This window comes from Selaginella moellendorffii, unplaced genomic scaffold (assembly GCF_000143415.4).
Source record: "Selaginella moellendorffii unplaced genomic scaffold, v1.0 SELMOscaffold_69, whole genome shotgun sequence".
In the NCBI taxonomy this organism is placed as follows: Eukaryota; Viridiplantae; Streptophyta; class Lycopodiopsida; order Selaginellales; family Selaginellaceae; genus Selaginella; species Selaginella moellendorffii.
This window is the reverse complement of record NW_003314330.1, coordinates 603,102-623,498: the sequence shown is the minus strand read 5'-3', so window position 1 is coordinate 623,498 and position 20,397 is coordinate 603,102. Positions and strand designations below refer to the sequence as shown.

The 20,397-nt window shown below is 46.6% G+C and overlaps 5 protein-coding genes and 1 non-coding gene across 9 annotated transcripts; 1 reads left to right on the top strand and 5 right to left on the bottom strand.

The window, feature by feature from the left end:
• Positions 1 to 453: 453 nt before the first annotated feature.
• Positions 454 to 3,206, bottom strand: LOC9653591 (exonuclease V, chloroplastic). 2 transcript variants are annotated; one of them, XM_024659606.1, is made up of 13 exons: positions 3,045 to 3,206; positions 2,884 to 2,988; positions 2,728 to 2,832; positions 2,551 to 2,672; positions 2,348 to 2,491; positions 2,142 to 2,295; positions 2,007 to 2,089; positions 1,713 to 1,953; positions 1,590 to 1,663; positions 1,431 to 1,540; positions 826 to 1,373; positions 650 to 774; positions 454 to 581 (listed from the first exon to the last, which is right to left on the bottom strand). In XM_024659606.1, exons 1-8 carry the CDS (start codon positions 3,174 to 3,176, stop codon positions 1,755 to 1,757), a joined length of 1,044 nt encoding a protein of 347 aa, XP_024515374.1. In that variant the 5' UTR covers positions 3,177 to 3,206; the 3' UTR covers positions 454 to 581; positions 650 to 774; positions 826 to 1,373; positions 1,431 to 1,540; positions 1,590 to 1,663; positions 1,713 to 1,754. The 2 variants fall into 2 exon arrangements, with proteins under 2 accessions (XP_024515374.1, XP_024515373.1); XM_024659605.1 differs by having other exon boundaries at positions 650 to 1,373.
• An 8-nt stretch (positions 3,207 to 3,214) lies between these two features.
• Positions 3,215 to 5,587, bottom strand: LOC9653590. Its single transcript, XM_002985599.2, has 9 exons — positions 5,162 to 5,587; positions 5,034 to 5,114; positions 4,504 to 4,956; positions 4,313 to 4,442; positions 4,084 to 4,255; positions 3,907 to 4,035; positions 3,660 to 3,854; positions 3,477 to 3,599; positions 3,215 to 3,407 (listed from the first exon to the last, which is right to left on the bottom strand). The coding sequence occupies exons 1-9, from the start codon at positions 5,376 to 5,378 to the stop codon at positions 3,276 to 3,278; spliced, it is 1,632 nt and encodes a 543-aa protein (XP_002985645.2). The 5' UTR covers positions 5,379 to 5,587; the 3' UTR covers positions 3,215 to 3,275.
• Positions 5,588 to 5,710: 123 nt separating this feature from the next.
• TRNAV-AAC lies at positions 5,711 to 5,784 on the top strand. Its single transcript has one exon. It is a non-coding gene; the product is annotated as a tRNA-Val (tRNA).
• A 356-nt stretch (positions 5,785 to 6,140) lies between these two features.
• LOC9653589 (sodium/calcium exchanger NCL1) lies at positions 6,141 to 8,348 on the bottom strand. Its single transcript, XM_024659651.1, has 6 exons — positions 8,128 to 8,348; positions 7,859 to 8,056; positions 7,584 to 7,765; positions 7,366 to 7,526; positions 6,732 to 7,314; positions 6,141 to 6,670 (listed from the first exon to the last, which is right to left on the bottom strand). Exons 1-6 carry the CDS (start codon positions 8,339 to 8,341, stop codon positions 6,422 to 6,424), a joined length of 1,587 nt encoding a protein of 528 aa, XP_024515419.1. The 5' UTR covers positions 8,342 to 8,348; the 3' UTR covers positions 6,141 to 6,421.
• Positions 8,349 to 8,932: 584 nt separating this feature from the next.
• On the bottom strand, positions 8,933 to 13,936 carry LOC9653513 (ARF guanine-nucleotide exchange factor GNOM). Its single transcript, XM_024659513.1, has 4 exons — positions 13,159 to 13,936; positions 9,335 to 12,948; positions 9,196 to 9,262; positions 8,933 to 9,139 (listed from the first exon to the last, which is right to left on the bottom strand). The coding sequence occupies exons 1-2, from the start codon at positions 13,861 to 13,863 to the stop codon at positions 9,343 to 9,345; spliced, it is 4,311 nt and encodes a 1,436-aa protein (XP_024515281.1). The 5' UTR covers positions 13,864 to 13,936; the 3' UTR covers positions 8,933 to 9,139; positions 9,196 to 9,262; positions 9,335 to 9,342.
• Positions 13,937 to 18,054: 4,118 nt separating this feature from the next.
• Positions 18,055 to 20,335, bottom strand: LOC9653512 (ARF guanine-nucleotide exchange factor GNOM). 3 transcript variants are annotated; one of them, XM_002985596.2, is made up of 6 exons: positions 19,579 to 20,335; positions 19,312 to 19,372; positions 19,085 to 19,231; positions 18,625 to 19,018; positions 18,367 to 18,570; positions 18,055 to 18,320 (listed from the first exon to the last, which is right to left on the bottom strand). In XM_002985596.2, exons 1-4 carry the CDS (start codon positions 20,281 to 20,283, stop codon positions 18,909 to 18,911), a joined length of 1,023 nt encoding a protein of 340 aa, XP_002985642.2. In that variant the 5' UTR covers positions 20,284 to 20,335; the 3' UTR covers positions 18,055 to 18,320; positions 18,367 to 18,570; positions 18,625 to 18,908. The 3 variants fall into 3 exon arrangements, with proteins under 3 accessions (XP_002985642.2, XP_024515282.1, XP_024515283.1); XM_024659514.1 differs by having other exon boundaries at positions 19,089 to 19,231; XM_024659515.1 differs by having other exon boundaries at positions 18,625 to 18,985; positions 19,089 to 19,231.
• Between the last annotated feature and the right edge of the window lie 62 nt (positions 20,336 to 20,397).

Below are 20,397 nucleotides of genomic sequence, written 5' to 3'. Positions count from 1 at the left end.
GTTTACTTTTTATTTGTCTCTTTTCTATACTCATTATTTTTATAATCTAATTAAATAAAGTGTTACAAAAGTGGATCTTGTATTTAAATACCAAATTCACTATTATTTGAATTCATATATTAAGATCATTATTTACAAAAATTAAAAATTATTTTTAAAACACTAAAATGAAATACTTATATATTTCATTTGCAAAAGGCCATTAAAAACTCTTTCTTTTAAATTTCTATTTTGTTTACATATTAAATTCTTGAGGTGGCTATGAACAAAATCCATGGGAAAGTATTTAAATTATGAAATGGGATTTAAATGGAAAATAGTTTTTCAAAGGGATTGAAGATCAGTGTGTCAAAAAGAATAAAATTATTAAAGACTGAGAGAGTTTAAAAACCATTGTCCTCAAAAACAATATGACGTTTTAGGCATTTACAATGGAATAGGAGGAACGTCACCTACACAAGAGGACGCAATTGCTATTCATAAAAAATTCTCTCTCGAAGTATAAGACAATCTGTGTGTGGCTTGAGAACAAAATGCTGCTATACTCAGATGCTTTCCACAGCTTTACTATCCTCAAGTTCCTGTAGAACACAACACCAAGCATCGCATCTTAAGTTCCAAGAATTCTTAACAGCAACATTCCATGTACCGCTGAGTGGTGAACTCGTCCCAAAGGATCCTTCACTTTCAAGAAAATGCATTTCAAAACTGTGGCCGTCATTCCGAGTAACACCAGAAATGATAAACATATCAACGAAATTGTATACGCACGCTCTGCATGGGGACAGGAGGATGTTAGGAAATAGAAAAGAGCATGAATTTTACCTTTGAAACTTAGCTATATGCATATGGAGACACGAACATGGATTTAGTCATTTTGAAGTAAGCCATGGCTGTCAAAACACGCTGTGCCCAGAAATCATCAAAGACGTCGGTGCTGAGCAATGCAACTCGAACTGCATCTCCGCATCTCTGTTGCAAATCCTTCACACTGATTTCCAGTTGCAAGACATCGTAGCTTAGAGCCCCCGAACAGTTGTCCAAGGAACTTCTACAGCTTTGCAAGAGCTCCTCGAATTTGAGCCTGGCGAGTTCAAAGCTCCACTGTAGATCTTGCATGGTATCAAACTTACACGGGTGGGTGTGGTTCGGCGAGAACAGCTCCAAAACATTTCGACACTTGTGCCCCGGATCCAAGCCAGAAATAGTTTTCCAGCAGTCTTCCAGATCCACGAACAATGGCTGGCCCACAGTGGTGTTTGCACGGAGAGCTAGAACTCTATACAGGTATCCAGCCGTGTTCGTGCAAAACTTCTCCGGATCACGGCTACTGACTCTCAAATTTACAAAGGAGCTGAAAGCGAGAGCACAGCCTGCATAACATAGCACGTGTTAAAACAGTTTTACAAGCCAGAAATCCACACACATACCTCCCAGTGCCTGAGAAAACATACGAGCTGCAAGTGCTAGTGCGAGCACAAGCACAGCGCTCATGGCTGAACGATTGATCTGCTCTAGTCGTTGGTAAGCTCGTCACGGACTGAATGCTTCGTTAAGACCGTAGACGCAAAAATGCATCAAAAGTTTACCTCGCCTTTGACTCCAAAATTGTCTAAACGGTAGAACGTCTACATGAATTCAAACGAGATCGAAGTTCCTCCACCTATATGGTGAAGCACACTTAGAAGGAGCAGTTCCAAACATACACGGACCTTGAGCTTGCCGTGAGAGTCATGCAAGCCACGCAGCATGAATCAGCGTTGATTTTCACTTTTGCATCGGTCAGCAAATGCACAAAATCTGCACTTCCACTCGTCGCTCTGCGACACAAGATGTGACTCCCTCCTACCATTCCAAAACTGCAGATGGAACTGGATTCTCTGTTTCAACCAGTCGGGGTCAAACATAAACTCCTCCTCGCCAATTAAAGAGCGATCAACTTGCCACTCGTATCTGGCAGACCAAAAGGTTTTTTCTATAGAGGTGAATTTCCAAACGAGTCATACCTTAGCTTCAATAGCTGGTCAGCAAGAGGAAGGACAGTACAACTTTCTTGAAGAACGCCGAGTAATTCCTTCAAACAATCCACCTTTTCAAAACCAGCTATTTATCAGAAAACGAGTCACATAGCATGCACTTACTTTAGAGCTGAGCTTTATGTCAACAATATGCGACCTTATGCTAAGGGACAGCTCCTGTAGAGGATCGAGCTCAAAGTTTGAGAAAAACTCATCCAAAGGGATAGCTTGCTCGCACAATGTGTCCCACAGAAGTTTGTAGCACATTAGCTGCAACCTGTAAAGCCACAAAGAATACTATCAGCGTGCAAAGACACACAGACGAGCACCTTCCATTTCGTTTTTGAGCGTCGGATGGAAGAGACTGACGTAAGCGTGTTTTCGTATCAATTAGGCGAGGTCCGGCACTACCTTCGGGTAGCATCAACTCGTCAATGATACCAGTCCACCAGTTGCCTTCCACAAATGCTACTCTGCAAAAACAAAGATTGTAAGAAGCAAGCTCATGTTCTAGTCTTTTGTTCTAGCTTACATGGGAAGTTCTCTCGTGAGGCCTTCGGCTAGAAGCTGCCTAGTGCCAACCAAATAATTGATGAATCGAACAGCCCAGAAATCTTCTCTCGTTCGTATATCAACATCCACTCTCTTAACAACCTGCTTTGGAAACGAAAGGAAGTAAACGAAGGAAAGCCGAAGAAAAAAATGCTACCTCTGATTCGAGCTCTACGTGCCGGGCGCTCCCGGCTTGCATTGCGGAAGTTTTCGGAGGCTTCCCACGCAAGAAAGAAAACTCCACTTGTTTCTCACACCATTCCTGTCAATCAACTCAGCAACAAATCTTAAAAACTAGCATTGCTTTGCTCACCAATGCCGTCATGTCGGTCACACACAGGCTCTTCTTCAATGGAAATCGCAATGCCGCTGGCAATGGCGCCGAATCCTCAATGTCTCTCACCTCCGATGACACATTCTATGCCCGAAACGCTCAAAACACGAAACAATCGAAAATATTTCGCTCGCACCCACCAGAACCAGGCTCGATTGAGCTCGTGCCGCTGCCGCCAGCATCCTGCTGCGATGGAAAGCGCTAGCCTGCCGCAGCGCGGCCTCGATCGCTTGCATTTCCTCTTCGTCCACGAGCTCGAATGGTACCGACATTAAGAGCCCTAAAAATAAAGAGTGACTGGAAACGTCGCGGTTCGAATCCCCTCACGAAATTTTAATTCAGAGCAAATTATTTACATCGCAAACTCTTAATTAACCCCGTGTGCTTCGAGGCGTTCCAGCAGCGTCGTCTTCACAGCTCAAATACTTGTAGCTACCAACGTTTAATCTATTTATTCGAGCACAACAGAGCATTTGCTCTGGCAGCTCTTCCGCTTTGTTTCCCTGGAAGGAAGAAAACAAAGAACAGTCACGACGAAGGAAGAAAACTTGTGAATGACTACTACCACTCACCTGGATTGTAAGGCCAATGTCTAAAACACACAGCTTCAGCCTCTCTCGGAAAGATTCCACTGCCTTTCGTGCAATGAAGTTAAAGCGATGAACGTCCAAATCCACTTCGAGGTAGCCGGGACCCTGGATCATGGAATTCATCCATGAGAACAATGCGATCTAGCTAAAAAAACTAAAACGGACCTTGTGAAACGAGTGCTGTGGACGAGAAAGAATGGGCTTCTCATTTGAAGTCACGACCAGCCTCTTCTCCGTAGCACTGAGATGTATCTCATCAGGATTCAAAACTCTGGCCACAATCTTTAGCCTCTCCCTGAACGAAACAGTTGTCTCTCCAACAAGGCCTCTGACCTTCTCCTGTTCGTCGTCGAGTAATTTCTGGAACAAAACAATGAATTCTTCACACGCGATTATAAAACAAGAGACTCACAGATAGCATGTCTTTTAGATACGGAGGGCCGTTCCTCTTGAACTCTTCCGACATTCTGTAATAGAAAACCAGGTTCAAACCTTCCCCATTGTTTTCAGCTGGAAACATTGAGGCAGAGTACATAGGCACCTAAAGTAAACGTCATCAAACCCATAGAAAAGGAAGATAGATACAAACCTGAATGTTGAAAATAAACAAAGAGGGGGACTTGTCGTCTGGATTTCCGTCTACAATCTGCGATAGATCCACAAACCGAGCGACATGATCGATTTTCTTTGGCGACAGGAAAACATCCACACCAGCAGCCTCGAAGATTGAAAACTTGGACGCAGCTTGCTTTTTCTTATCCCTGTGAGGAAAAACTAGTTAGCAAGCAATGCCAACATCAAAACGAGAAACAACACACTTCATGTAGTTACGGGATCTTAGTTTGAAGGTCGACGGACATATTCTAGACCAGCTGCCTTCGACCGAGCCGTCCGACATAGGAACTTGAGTAGCTGCAATGGGCCTGTGAAGAACTTTGGACATATCATCTGCACTTACCAGATCGCAAGCATAAGTCACACGAAAACGTTGGAGATACAAAACACTTACGCAGCTCGAAACTGTCGTTAACATCCGAGCGTCTCTTGAACGAGAACAGTCGAAACGATCGTCGCCGCTGAGGACTCTTCTTCTCGAACGAGACGCTTGTTAGCAGGCATGGCAAGCAGCCGTCGAATTCCTTTGCCTGCTGCTGGTGCTGGCTTGCGTGCTTTCCCATCTCGAAATCAGTGGAAGCATCACTGACCGGAGCAACACTGACGCTGGAATTCCTGGGAGTGGCATCGATCAACCTCCTTCCGAGGGACACAGAGCTCTTCTTGTCCTCTTCCGGATGGATTTTACTGCTGAGAAGATGCTCGTCGGCTACGGCGAAACCATTGGCGGTTTTCGGAGACACTACTGTGTCGACTCTCAACATCTCCTCCTTTAAATTGGCGAGTGTTGGACGAGGCGTTGTCGGCACACTAGGGGGATTCAAGGAATTCGCCGCGGACGAAAAATCTAAACAATGTCACGACTCACGAGTTGGAAAAGTGGGACACACAAACGAAGGAAAAAAATCGACCTTTATGACTTACCCCCACACACGCTCATGAATTCGTCATCCGAATCCGAGGTAAATCTTGCTTCCGCGTCATACCAATTCTCCTCGGTGCTTCCTAAAATGGTCGGTCGATTGAATGGACGACAAAAAGGAAAAACGTACCAAGCGACTTTTGATGTTGATGAGAAGGCTCTTTCTCGTTGAGTATGAATCCCAGAGTCCTTCTCCCGGACTGCCCATGATCTCCATTCAAATTCCCATCAATCGCTTCTTCCTCCAAAGGGAGGCCCTTGAATCGCGTCCGAAATCCCTGCCTCCGATCGCGCTTCCTCCCGCGAGGATGATCCTTTTCCTTTTGCAGCGACACACAGCCTCCCATTGCTAGGCTTTCACCGTACCCTGATCCAAACCAGAATTTCAGGAGATCTAGAGCAATCGCAGCACATCTGAGCTGCTGCGCGCTCGCGACGACGATCGCCTACATCCCCTGACCGATCTCCACAGCGACGATCCAGAAAACCCTAAGACGTCTACTCCAAGAAGGGATGGCAGTGCGCTTTCCTCATGATTGAATGAAAGGGGAAGGAGAAAATTTTCCATTATAAGGTCGCTTTAAAGATTCTCAATGTTCTACAGAGATTCGAACCCGAGAACTTCAGTTTATTAAGAGTTCAGCGTAGTTAATTAGTAACTCCAGACAAACCTTGTAAGGGTTTCATGGTGTAGTTGGTCATCACGTCAGTCTAACACACTGAAGGTCTCCAGTTCGAACCTGGATGAAGCCAGTGTTTTTTCGTTTTTTTTTCTATCAAAAAGAGTTCACTACCACAATCAAATAAAAGTTGCTTGATCTCACTGGTTTTGATACAAGCAAATGTATCAGATGCCTTTGATGACTACTATCGGCGATACGCAAGAAACTATGCAGGCAAGAAACTATGAAGATAGCCAAACCAATTACTGATATTAATATGTTGTGACAAACAGAAAAATCAGTGCGCAATGACATTTTGGGCAATGAAGCAAGAGTCACTTTACAATGTGAAAGTCCACTCACAGTTAACTCCCATCAAACAAAAGTTGCTTGCTTGTCCCAACTTTTGGCGCAGCCCCTGGAAAAATCAAACCGGACGTACCCAGATATCTTGACGGACTTCAGCAGCTGAGAAGTTCTCAATAAAAACATAAAACGTACACTGAAAGCCACTTGTTCTCCAGCAAAAGATCGCGGTCGTCGTGCAACACGTCGTCTCCAGAATCCAACAAGTCAACCCTGTCCCTGTTGCCTGCTTTACTTACAAATTCCTATCCTTTCACATGACCCTCGTTGTTGCTCGGCACGAGAAAGAGCGCGATTGATTGATTAGCGTGTTGAAAACAACAAAAGCACTGTACCCGGACTGGAGAATCCATCAGTTGGCCTCAGTGCCATCCAAGCCCGTAGTCCAGACCCGCTACCAAAGCAATGGATAGCGGATACAACGAGAGTACAGCCAATGCCATGTACAGCCGAAACGTAGTCCTCCTTCCCCCGAGCAGTCCCACCAGAAAGGTGACTACTGCTATCACAGTTACCTCCGAGGAGAAGTCCCATACAAGTCGTCTGGCACAGACAATGGCCAGGAAAACTCCGAGGCAGAGCGTGTTGTTGAGTGTAACAGCACCGTATATCTGTGCGTATGATAAAAGTCGTGAGCCTCGGGAAACAAAAAGCTTACGAAGTTTTGCATACCTGCGAGTAAGTCATGGAGATGTTCCGCTTCTTCTTCCTCGCAGCGAACATAAGAGATGACACCGCTTCGCTCGAGTTGGTCGCCAGTGGAGTTGCTACGAAAGCGACGAAGAAGGATGGAATCTTGCTTGCTTTGGAGAAGTTGTCAATCGCGTCGACCAAAGGGTCCGCGAACACTCCGGCGATGACTGCCCCAGCGAGGATGAATGCCGATGCTTTCAAGATCACCTGCTTTGGAGCCTGCTTATCCTGCTCGTCATCGTCTTGGTCGTCATCTGGCTGCTGCTCTAGCAAAGCATCCAGAGATGAGCGAGCGTCCTTGGCCTGTGAGTGCCAGTACTCGGGATTGTCTCTATGGGAATCCTTGGCACGAAAGCTTCTCATCCACTTGGTGATGGCGGCAACGAACTCTTCCCGCGACACCTTATCATCCCTGGAGGTGTCGAACTCTCTGAGCCAGCTTTGGACCTCTTCCTCCTCGGGAAGATGCGTCTCGTGCGTTATACCCAGGCCTACGATAAAACCCCTCAGCTCCCTCTCCGAGAGATGACCATCATCATTTTCATCGAAGTATCCAAAAATTCTGCAAACACATCGGGGCTTTTCAGTAAAAAACTGTGGAAAATTTCCTTACTTGAGAAGAACATCTTTGTTTGGAGTGACCCCATCCTCGAGAAACAGACCTCCCCAAGCTTGCTGAGTAGAGTAGACGTGAACTCTGTGCAGAGCATGCGACTGGCGGTATCGATGCCTTGCGAAGTAAATCCTCCTCTGTTGAATCCATGGCGACACAACCTGAGAGTCAACCATGTCACTGAGTATCAGGCTTCGGGACAAAAAGATCAAACAAACCTGGTAGCCGCAGTAGATGAAGAGGGCACAGAACGAGATCACGCAGCTCACCACCGCAAACGGATGTCCATACGACGGCCGGTGTAGCAAATGCGGGAGCTGCGCCAGAACGTAAGGAAAAACAGTGGCGATCATTATCCACGCCGAAACAGTGGTCTGCGAATCAGTTGTGATTCCAGTTCCTAGGAAGAAAACAAGAACAAAAAACAAGAAGAAGAATCGAATCGAAACCACATTTTTGGTCAGCCGTTTCAAACCCAGATAAAAATTCATACCAGTCAAGCTGAAACCTCTTGTGAGCGTGCCGTCCTTGGCGACCAAATCGGCATTAACGGGGTATAAGTCACAGCGGCCAACAAAGAGACAGCTTCCCCACAAGAGCGTCAGCAGCATTATCGTCGATCCGGCAAGCAATCCCATTCCAACTGAAACCTGCGACTGCGCGGTCTCTTGATTCCCTCCCAGTCCCGACACTGCAAAGACGCAAATCGAATGAGCTCCCGGACAGCAGAAGATCTAATCCAGAGAATCCGCGAGAACTCACCGAGAATGAGGAGCGCATCCGGTAGGGATCCAAGAATCGGGAGCAGCAGGCCGCCGATGATCCCCGGGTTGAGCACCGTGAGCAGCAGCTCGCTCCCATCGGACAAGAGCTGCGCCGCCTTGAGCATGACGAATCCATACGTCGCCAAGAGGTAGACATTGCCGACCACTCGCGTGGAACACGGCAGCATTCCATAGCTCTCAGAGCACTCCATTCTTGGTCTTTAACCCTAGCTAGACGTGTGTAATTTCCAACACACTAGTTTTAAAATATAGTTGGCTACACCAGAATCGAACTCGAGACTTTTTCTAAGTAATTACCTACGACATAGAAACAAGGCAAAAAGCTTTGATCAAATTAAAAGAGCTTGTAGCAAACTCCCAACATAGAACTCGATGATAAATTTAATCCTTTTAATCCTTTTGAGGTGGAGAGAAAGGTGGCGGACGGAAGAAAGGTGGAAGGGGCCTTGGATTGAAAGGTGGCAAGTGGAATGGTGGTCTTGGATTGAAAGGTGGCAAGGGTCTTGGATTGAAAGGCGGCAGCTGGAATGGAGGTCTTGGAACGAAAGGAGGCAGATGGAATGGAGCACCTGGAATAAAAGGTGGTGGAGCATTAAAAACCATAAGCTGTGACAATTAAATTATTACCTGCTGTATCTTCATTCGGCAATACCCGGCTGCAGCTCACTTGCAACGCACTGAAGAGTAGAAGTACTTGAAGCACAAGCATAAACATGGCAAACATTTTAAAAGCCATCTCACCTAAGATTTTCAACTAAATGAGTCTTTTTAAGCTATGGAGCAAATCCAAAATTACAATTTTTAGCCTTGTTGTATTCTTAGATTTTATTTTTAATGGCAATAATGCGATTAGCCAATATTTTGGATCTCAAAGCTGCATTTTTTCAGAAGTAGAATTGTTTGCTTTGTTTGATACTATACAAACAGTCAAACACGAAAAAGTTTAAAGCCGAGGCTGGATTTTCTATATGAAGTTTGGATGTGCGTAGCTGGAAGATTTACAGATCAGTCCAGGACTCTAAAACAAAGAGCAAATATCACTGACCAGTTTGCCGCGCAAGCGAATTCCGTACAACACTTCGCGCCGTTTTCTCTACAAACTCCCCGCTTCACTGCAAACTCACCAACAAAGTCAAAAGAAGATCTATCTCCCTCAAAGTAGAAAAAAAAAACATCGAGTGTACCTCTTTGTTTACTCGACTTGCTCCGCTGGTTGCTGCTCTGCTGGATCATCCACTGCCTGCGAGACCGCTGGTGTCACTGGTGCTGGTGATGGTGTGGAAGAAGCTTTCTCATCCGGGAAGATATCTGGCTGGAGCGCCGGAGATATCGTCTGGACGTGATGCCAAGTGAGCTCCCACAAGCTGTCTCCTCCCAACGTACTGCCTTGGACCAGCACACCGCGAGCGTGCATTATCAGCAGTATGTTTCTCAGCAGCTCCGGGACGAGCTCCTGGAGCTTGTCGCTGCCTTTGCCTCGCAGCCGGGCCTTCATGTACATCTCCATCCGGCTCAGCACCGCCAGCCACAAGGCCCGGAAGTTTGGTAGCAGCGCGAGCTGATCCAGAAACTGGAGAAAGATCTTGGACAAAAACTTCATGGCGTGGTGGAGCGTGCCTTCCATCCCCCTGTACTCCTTCGGAGAGTTCCTAAGAGCGATGTCCAGGAGGTCGTCCAGCATCACGAAGATCACCTGGTCGAAGCACTGGATCCAAACCATGGCTGGCAAGTGCAAGCTCTCCGCCGCTGTCAGGCATCTCTGCAGCGAAAGGATGGCACAGTTCCTCACTTCCTCCCGCTGCTCCCCGCAAACTCTTCGCAGCCCCTGAGCCAGCCGGATCCACATCTCCGCCAGTTCCTGCGAGGCTCTCACGCTGTCTTCCTTGTTCTCGTCCGATTCCCCAGTCGCCACTTGAGACCACTTGATGAGCGAGTTCACTGATTCAGACAGCAGGTCCAGAGCCTTCAGGGATCTCTCGACGCCGCCGACGCGAGTCTCAGCGAAAGCTCGAGCAGCATCGAGGCAAAGAACGTAGTTTGCCGGAGTTAAGTGCGCACCGTCGTGCATGATGAAGTACAGTGCCTCGAAACCGGACTCCGAAGCATCTGGGTGGCGAGCTGTGATCGACAGGAGCGACGATATCGTCCGCCACCCCATGGGAGACTTGATGTGTCCAGCGTTTGCTCTCACGAGCTGCATGACCTCTTGCGTGATGCGCTCGCAGAAAGCGTCGGCTACTCTCGCGTCCAGCTTCAGTATCAGCTGCAGTGACCGCAGGAGTTCTTCCGCCAGGTTCTCCTTGTAAGGCAGCAGCCTTTGGCAGATCCTCAGCAGGCCAAACACCGCCTTTTCCACGAGAAGGCATGGAACGACTGTCGTCTGGACGATCCCAGCCATGTGTTCGTAAACACCTTGCCAGAGGAGGAGTATACGGTCCCGGTTGTTCAAGGTGATCGCGATGAGAAGCTCGAGGCAGAATACGGCGGTGTCCTCGTCCTCGGGAGAGCTAGTACCTTTCTGTGGCCTTCCTGCTGCCCAGATGAGCGCCTTCGCGAGGTGCAAGAGCGACTCGGCTTGCAGGAACTTGCTCTCGGAGAAGATGTTGTCAATGTGGCATGCCTCGATCGTCTGGAGAATTCTCTGGTGAGCTGCAACCTGCTGCTCCGACGGTTGAGACCTCGGTTCGTCGGCCTCCAGAGACAGGAGCTGGCTGAATCTACTCATCAGTCCGGAAGAACGTCGTCGAACTCCAGCCGAGACTAGAGGCGGCACTGAAAGTCCGCCGGCTATCATCTTCCCCTGAGACTCACTCGCCGCGTCTGTATCATCCGCTGCATCGCTCGTGACACGAGAAGGAAGCAACCCGAGCTTGTGAAGTCGGAGTATGCAGTCGAGTATGTTTCGCCAGCCATTACGGATGAAGTCGCCGTACTTGTTGGCAATAGTAAACACTGTCACTGCAGCCATCCTTGCCTTGCTATCCTCCCCGAAAGCCAGGACTGGTTCTTCCATCGAGGCAGTCGGGTTCAAGAGCGTGGTAAACTTGCACAGCGAAACCACGAGATCGTCGAGGATGTCCTCAAGGTGGTGGCTGGCGGATATCTTTGCGACAGCGAGGAATCCATCCAGGCATCCTCGCAAAACTTCCTCGTCCTCCGCGTGATCGAAGACGACTGAGATTGCGGCTATCGTCGGACCCGACATGATCGCAAACATGTCGTGATCTAGGAAAGGCCGGGAGTCGCAGACGATGTAAGGACTTGTCTTCCTGGACCTTCGTATCAAGTCGAGCCATCTGCTGTGTGTCATTTCGGGAATGCCCGCCCCGAGATCATATGAAATTCGGATCTCGTTCTTCGCCACTGACTGATAGAGTTCGCTCAGCATCTCCCGAGGAAAATCCACTCCACCGTTTGCAGCACGGAGGTTTCTGATAAAGTCGTCTTCGCTCATCTTCTTCTTTACTTGGGGCTTGTGCTGGTCTGTGTTGAGCATTATCACCGAGTATGCGAGCACGAAAGCAGCGTCCTTGTTCGCAAAAACATTGACGCACTGCTCGCAGTACCTCTGAGAGAATGCATCCATGACCCTCTCGATTTTCTGCGCTTCCCCAGGTAGCCGGAAGCTCTCCAAGAAAGTCCGAAGTGCCGCATCTAGACTGGTGCTGCTAAAGTCGAACGTCCGAGTGAATTCCGCTAGAACTTGAAGACAAAAGTCGTCTCTGTCACCCAAGAAATCCCCCAGCAGGTTTTTGTCAAGCCCAGTCGTGTACCTGAAAAAGCTTGCTACGCTCTGGGGGTCCAGTTTCTCGGGAAGCAAGTGGATTCCTTGCAGAAACTCCAGCCCCTTCTTCGGATCCCTGTTGAAGTGATCAGCTCCTATCATCAGCCTTCTCTTGATATACTTCTGCTTCCGAACGAATTCCACCCAGGAGCTTGGTTCTTTGTAATCGTCGCAACGCATGTTCCAGAATGGAACGTACGCCTGTATCTCGAGGAACGTCGGGGGCTCCAGTGGAGAACCTGGAACCGAGTCTACCCTGTCCGCCATGCTGTGTATGATGGCCAAAAGTCCCTCCAAGGCCAAAACGTGCATTGCCGACAGCGGACAGTTGACGGGAAAAGCACTCTTGGAGAGCAAGTTTGCGAGCTCTTCGAAAGTATTGCTGCACGTAATGTCGCAGTCGAAGTTCGCATACATCTCGGGCATGAAGTTTGGCTGGCGGCAGAAATCAACCAGTGTCTCCATAGCCACCTCCTGCTGCTGGTACGAGGCCCCAAACTTTCCCTGTGCCAGCCGCATGATGATAAAGCTGAAAAACGCCTCGAGCTGGAGCTTGATGTAGCTGCGAAGGTGGTGGTAGAGGTTGAGCACAATGCTGCAGACCATCGAGAGGATGATGGGATTGCTCGACAGTCCCATTTGCATGAGGTTCCGGAAGAGCTCGTCTCGAACCAAACTTATTAGCCTCTGGTGCTTTCCAAACGACGGACCACCAAACTCGATGGCCGAGTTGATAAGCGCGAGAGCAAACTGTGGAACATCCTCGTCGGTGCCACCAAGACTTTCGCCGAGACCATACGGCCCGACCATGTTCAAGAGAGAACACAGGAAGTGAAATATCTCCACCATGCATGGAACTCCGTATGGCTCTATTGTCCTCTGCTCCTCTTCTCCGTTTCTCAGCTTCCCTTCCTCGCTAACTTTCACCAGCAGGCCTGTAGCTAGCTCGGCATTCCCGTTTCCAAGGTAGTCTACACCGACAATGCTTAAGTCGGGCGCGTCAATATCAGCTTCCTGTCCAAAAGGAAGAAACAGAATGTTTAGTCACGCAAGGAACGTAAAAAAGAGAGACCTCGCCTGAAAGGCAATTGGAAATGAGCAAAGAAGAAAGGGACGGTCTTAGAAATTCAGCAAAAAGAGAAAGAAGAATTCACAGCGGACAAGAGGAAGAAACAAACGAAACAAACCAAGCAAAGAAAAAAAAGAGGAGAACGAGGAACTTACAACACCGACATTGTTCTCGACGTTGCTCCATGGAACAAGCAAACCATTGTTCCCGGCGAGAGGATCCATGCTGGAGAGATGCCCAAAGATGGCTCTCACGAGCTCGTGCATGGTGTGCCTGGCCACGCGCTGGAGGAGCTCACTCTTGTTCCCGGCCTGATGAACCACCCGAAAGGTCGTGTTGACAACGTTGCAAACATCCCTGTGCCCGAGCACTGCCCCCATATCACCGCCAATGCAAGCCAGAAGAACTTGCAAGATCTTCATGAGCACAGCCTCCTCGGACGCCGGATCCGTGACCTCAAACCGGCAGCTCGTCACGGACTCGACGATCGCATGCATCGCCTCGTCGACATGGCTGGTCCGGAGATCAAACACATCCGAGGTGAGGATCTTGTAGACCGCGCTGAGAGCCGTGCCAGTGATTGGGGCGCCTGTCTCGTCCGATCTCACCACATCCAGGAAAGGCGCGAGGTAGAGGCAGGGATTGATGGAATTCCAGGGCTTTTTCGTCCAGCTGAAGATAGATCGCCTCAGGAGCTTGAGGGAATAGATCAGGGAGTGATCCAGCTGCTCTTCATACCTCCCGGCCCAGCGGCTGTTGCGCCGCATTGTGGCCAGCACTGCGCCTACCTCGGCGGAGATCATACACGCCAATGCGCCGCTCTCCCGCCGCCGCCGGGCAGCGCTGCGAGAATTCGCCATCGCGGCGCCCCAGCCCTGCGCCTGCTCTTGCCCCTGTGGCAGCTCCCACAGCTCCCTCCACCCTAGGAGGGACTTGGTCCAGGTTCGATTCCGCGTAAGAGAAAATCTTGTTAATAAGGGTAAATGTAAACCACGAAAGACCTAACTTTGACCTATATTATAAAACGACCTTTATGGATCATATGCTAATCTCCTGTACGGATAGTCTTACATATGCCATCTTCTTGCTCCTCTAGTTACTCCTATCCGAGCACAAATGAACTGGGTGGTTTACGCCTTTGGGCTGATGGAGCAGCCATCATCTGCCCTATCATCACCTGTTGCTGAGAGGTTCTTCGGAGTCTTAATTAACCCCCATAGCTTATCCATGTTGCTTTGTCCAGCTCCAAGAGGTTCTCGATCTTGAGGATGAAGTCCTGCGACGCTCCAGTCACAAACGCACAAAATATAGTCATGCAAAGGCCTGCCGAACAGCTCCTTGAATCGAGCTGAGTGTCATTGCCATCTCGGAAAAAAGAAAGAAAAAAAAAAAAAAAACAAGAAGCTGGGCGTCTTTGAAATGACCCGCTGACCTTTTCTATGTATCCGGGAGCCTACCGATTCAATCCAACACAATGCCTAAAGACAAGAACTTGGCAGAGTGCCTCCACCGCCTTCACCCAATAAACCCTTGCAAACCACGGCAGCAGCACACCTTTGCTTATATTTCAATGGCGGCTATTATCTCGAACTTTATCTGGAGGTAAAGTTGCGTATTCCATAGCAGTGCAATTCACGGGATGGCACGTTTGCAGATCCAAACAATTGCCTCACAAATGATGAGGATTCAAAGACAGTTTACTCCACTCATGCCAATCCTTCCATGTCTGGAACAGTGCTCACTGCGGATTGCAAGAAAACAAATGGAGCCATGGTTCACGCTGATATTAATCTAAACTTGGGCTATCATTGTTTGATTCCAGCTTAAGTATGTTTCTCTTACTAATCTTACAAAATCTACCGCTCTGCTAATGCCTCAATCTTGTCCAAGTTGCCTAAAATAAAGAAAAAAAAAACTTGGATTCATAAAAAGGCTTGAGATCAAGACATTGAGCCTTTAATTATTTTTAGTATTATAGTTTTATTTAGGTTAGATTTGGAATTTTCTAATCCAGGATGGTTCTAACTATTGATTTTTGTACCATGTGTCAAACTATTGCAAATTTGCCTAGATGGTAATGCTTATAACCTGGTGACTTACCTGATCATTCTTAAGTTTCTTTGTCGTCGCCCAGGAAAAATGTTTCTACTCTTTGTAACTCTGCTGGTGCTCCATAGCTTCACTGCCATGGCACTTCACGTGGTTCTCACTTCGCTATTTAATCCAGTGGTAACAAAATTCTTACAGGGATGTGGTGGGCTGGAGAAATGCTCCGATTTTAAGTTTGTTAAGCCCACCCAGAAGATAGCGGCAAAGGGAAAGGCGACGTTTATAGATTCAAACTAATGCATTACAAACGATGATGGACACCTTACAGAAGGATTCAAAGAACTCCACTCACGTTCCAATCCTTCCATGTCTGAAACAGTGCTCAATGAGGATTGCAAGAAGAAACATGGAACCATGGTTCACTCTGATATTGATCTAAACTTCTACTCTGGCTGGAGGATAGATTATTGTCATTGTTTGATCCCAGTTTAAGTATATCTCTAGTGATATATCTAGCTCCATCCTTTAGTAGGGGAATTATAATCAATATCATATCTAGAATAATAAAACAGGATCAATAAAGAGTAGAATTTGGAACAACCAAATAATCAAATAATAATAGCCAAATTAAGTTAGTGGTCTAAACTCATTGGACTCCAATATAAATTGAGTGATTAGATGAAAGCATTTGAGTTGTGATGGCTTTTCAAATCATTTCAATGCTTATCTTTAAAGTGTTTATCTTTCTCAATGCATTGCAAGTGAGTGGCAGCCGAACGTTGCTGAAGGAGCATGCTCTTCTACTTGATTCAGCAGGAAAAAGCTTACAAACTCAGGTTCCTCATGCTGCATCTCCTCACCATCCAGGATATGCTTGGCCACCCTCAAGCCACATTCCACCATTCCATCAAGAGCTCTTAATCCAAACGTGTTACATATTTTCCCATTATAGCCTCATCTATGTATAATTTCTAATTTTTTTTGCAATGTATTTTCACTAACCTTAAAGCAAATATATTGGCTAGACTAACATTCTTAACATCAATCTCTAAGATTTGGATGATTAATTTATCTACGATATCACAAGAGTGTAAACATGTTACACTTGTTTATATGGAACATTAAATGAATTTTTAAACTAGTTAGCAAGTCCAAAGTGTAAGCAATATCTAATAACAATGATATTCATTAGTTAACTTTTTATCTTTGTTGCAAATGTGACTGTAGGTATTAAAAGTTACTTATCGGTTAGTCCTTTTGAATATTCTTTCTTTACTGCTACAACGGTAGGAATTTAGTATTACTGGACCTTTTATTAGTTCCTTTTGTTTAAGTGTTAATAAACTAGGCTTATCACCTATATTTAGCCAAATGAACATCAGGTAAGAATTTTTATGTTTTCTTACTGAGCATATTTGGCCTAGCTCTTAGTTCTCTTTTGTTCTATCTTGCACTAGCTTGACAAAAACCCTTTCATATTGAGACTAGTCCCTTAATATTATTGGATGATAGCTTACTGTATTTGCCAAACACCCTTGCTATTATGCACATTGTGTTAGTACTATTTGGTTTTAATTGCTATTTATGGAAAGTGTTTAGATTTGCTAATTTGGCATATCTACGGAATGTAAAAATTGTCCTAAACACAATGGTGTTCATCCCATGCCAAAATTCACAAATTAATGCAATTCCATATTTAGTAAGTTTCGAATTAGTCCCAAAGACTAACTCCTGGTATTAAAGGTGGCTAAAGGTGAAGGCCCAAACGTGTTCCTAAAGGGATGGTGGGGGGGTGCTTTCCAAATGTATAATAGGGATAGTGGGTATATCAGGCATGATTAACTAATCTAAAGTATAATTTAACTTTTACTTATATGTATATCTTTGTTCTATGTTTAGCTTGGGTTTAAACCCAAGCTCCACACTATGTTAGTTAATGGAATACCCCTATCCTCAGACCATTGATATGTTCAAATTGGGGGGGGGGAGATTTTATTTAGCTCCGTTTGACATGTTGATTCTAACATTAGGATGTTGGATGTTCTAAGACTATTCTAAATCACTTTGTGCTTTTGTCTTTTCACTCCTTGGGCTATATGCTCGAGAGTCATTATGTGCTTTAGTACCTTCGCTCCTTTGTTACATGCTTAGGAGTTTGGCTCCATTCCTTCATTTAGTAGCCCAAGGCTTTGAAACTTAGGTTCCACACTATTGTCCTTAGACATGTGGCATATGACACATGGCACATAGAAGGTTTAAATTTTATTTCATGGTTATCCTATAGTAAATCACTATAGGTAAAAACTATGTTGTAAGCGACTAAATTTTCCATTCTACTTTAGTCACTTAACCACACCTCTAACCACTTGGAGGAGTCTTACTCACAACCTCCATAAGTCCTATTTCAGACTTGGGCTTGCTAGCCCCGAGAATGGCGTCCCCACCACTCAACCTTTGCACTTGATCCAAGTGCTTCACGTGTCCGATCCCATGACTGACACCCTAAGGTACCACCGACATATCAGCCCGTTACACTAAGGCCATGCCCCTTTACCTTGGTCACACCGGTGGTCTAACACCACTTGCATCACAATCCCATCTCTCAAGCTTCAAAATTAAGTTTTATAACTATATTGATATGATTTAAGTTGCATTTTCATTCTTTTATTTTTATAACTATATTATCATGCAAGAAAGCTATATTACTTTCTTTCTTTCATGGTTGTTTATTATAACATTAATGTTGCCATTTACATATTTTCTCCATTTCATTTTCCCCCTTCTATTCCAAGAGCACCTGGTGGCCAGTTCCCACCATTCAATTTTCCCCCTTTCATTCCAGGACCGGCCATCTTCCACCATTTCACCCTGGTTCCCATTTCCCTCCTTCCAGTTTTCCACCATTTCACATCCCAGGACCACCTTTTCACGTTCCAAGCCAGAATTAAATTTGCTTGTCAACCAATCCTGAATTAAATTTTGGTTATCAGCCAAGTTTGAAGTTCCTGTTAAGTCATGTAATTTCTCATTCTTAAATGTCAAAAGGAGTGTTTTCTTTCTGAGTATCGAATTGCTACAAGTCGAACCTCTTTTACATGGTTCTACAAATCGGGCATAAGAGCTCTGCCGATGCATGGAACGCCTCAAACTCCGAGATGCAATGGCTATGGAATAAGTGGCTGCAGCTGAGCAGGCTAAGGTTGGATCCTCCATCCTTTTGCAGCGGCATTATGCAAATGGAACGATCAATGTCATATCTCTCAATAGCCTGGAAAATAATGATAAGCTTGAGATAGATGCAAGAAAGAACGTACCTTTTCGATCACTTGGTGCCAATTAAGATCGCTTTCTTCAGTAAGATTTAAACTGTCCACCTCCTTCGTTTGATCTCTGCTGCCAAGAACATCGTAAATCTGCTTACTACTGGCCAGAGTGTTGTCGATGCTGGCCAAGAGGAGCTTCACATTGTCTTCGTCTACAGCCATTTGATCCAGCAGTCTGTTTGAAGCCGATTCAAGCTGATGCTCACACAGGTTAGAGAGAAAAGAAATATGCAAAAAGAAAAAAACTACCTTTTTTGCAAACCATTCCTTTCGTTTGCCTGGATCTTCAGGTGGATGTCTCCATTTGTACTCAGCGTAGTCTCTCCGACACTTGTAAGCCCTGTACGCCGTCTGTATCCTTCGGAAAAAAAAAAAAACACTTCGCTTTGATCATAAAAGCAACAAGGAATTTCCATGCCTTGTTGCAAAGAAGTTCTTGTACAAAGTCGATGGTATCCTCACGGCCATGGTTTGATAGTGCTCGGTCCGGCACACCGGGCAGCAGCGTTGCCTTGAGAACTTCTCAAAACGTTTCAAGCATTGCTGCAAATATTGGCACCCTGATGTGATTTCCGTGGCACTAAAAGACCATCCGTGAAGAGCTCCAAACCTTGTGAAAGATATGAGAGCAGCTGAGTAAAAGCTGCAAAGAAAGAAAGAAAATAAAAGAAAACTAAAGATTGTGGCCATTTTGCAAGAGACCACTTACTTACCTGGTCTCCACGAATAAAAATTTCGTGACAAATTGGACAGCCATGCAGTGCGTCCCTCCTCGCCATCGACTGCTCGCGAGCGATTCGCCACTCTTCTTCCGTCAACTCCCCTCTGGGCTTCTTAACAAGTCCACATTGTTGCGCTATACACAAAGAAGAAAAGAAAAGCAAAGCAAGAAAAGCTCGTGAAAATCATACGAGAAAACAAAGAGTTTCTACAAACCAAGACTTAGATGAGACAAGATTTGCTGTTGCTGCTGCTGTAGTCCTTGATGATAGCGAATCTGTGCAAACGAAAAAATGAGAATAAAAAAGAGAGAAAGAGACGATCGAGAGGAAACTGTAAAAGTCAATTGGAAATGAGCAAAGAAGAAAGGGACGGTCTTAGAAATTCAGCAAAAAGAGAAAGAAGAATTCACAGCGGACAAGAGGAAGAAAACAAACGAAACAAACCAAGCAAAGAAAAAAAAGAGGAGAACGAGGAACTTACAACACCGACATTGTTCTCGACGTTGCTCCATGGAACAAGCAAACCATTGTTCCCGGCGAGAGGATCCATGCTGGAGAGATGCCCAAAGATGGCTCTCACGAGCTCGTGCATGGTGTGCCTGGCCACGCGCTGGAGGAGCTCACTCTTGTTCCCGGCCTGATGAACCACCCGAAAGGTCGTGTTGACAACGTTGCAAACATCCCTGTGCCCGAGCACTGCCCCCATATCACCGCCAATGCAAGCCAGAAGAACTTGCAAGATCTTCATGAGCACAGCCTCCTCGGACGCCGGATCCGTGACCTCAAACCGGCAGCTCGTCACGGACTCGACGATCGCATGCATCGCCTCGTCGACATGGCTGGTCCGGAGATCAAACACATCCGAGGTGAGGATCTTGTAGACCGCGCTGAGAGCCGTGCCAGTGATTGGGGCGCCTGTCTCGTCCGATCTCACCACATCCAGGAAAGGCGCGAGGTAGAGGCAGGGATTGATGGAATTCCAGGGCTTTTTCGTCCAGCTGAAGATAGATCGCCTCAGGAGCTTGAGGGAATAGATCAGGGAGTGATCCAGCTGCTCTTCATACCTCCCGGCCCAGCGGCTGTTGCGCCGCATTGTGGCCAGCACTGCGCCTACCTCGGCGGAGATCATACACGCCAATGCGCCGCTCTCCCGCCGCCGCCGGGTAGCGCTGCGAGAATTCGCCATCGCGGCGCCCCAGCCCTGCGCCTGCTCTTGCCCCTGTGGCAGCTCCCATAGCTCCCTCCACCCTAGGAGGGACTTGGTCCAGGTTCGATTCCGCGTAAGAAAAAGATCTAATTA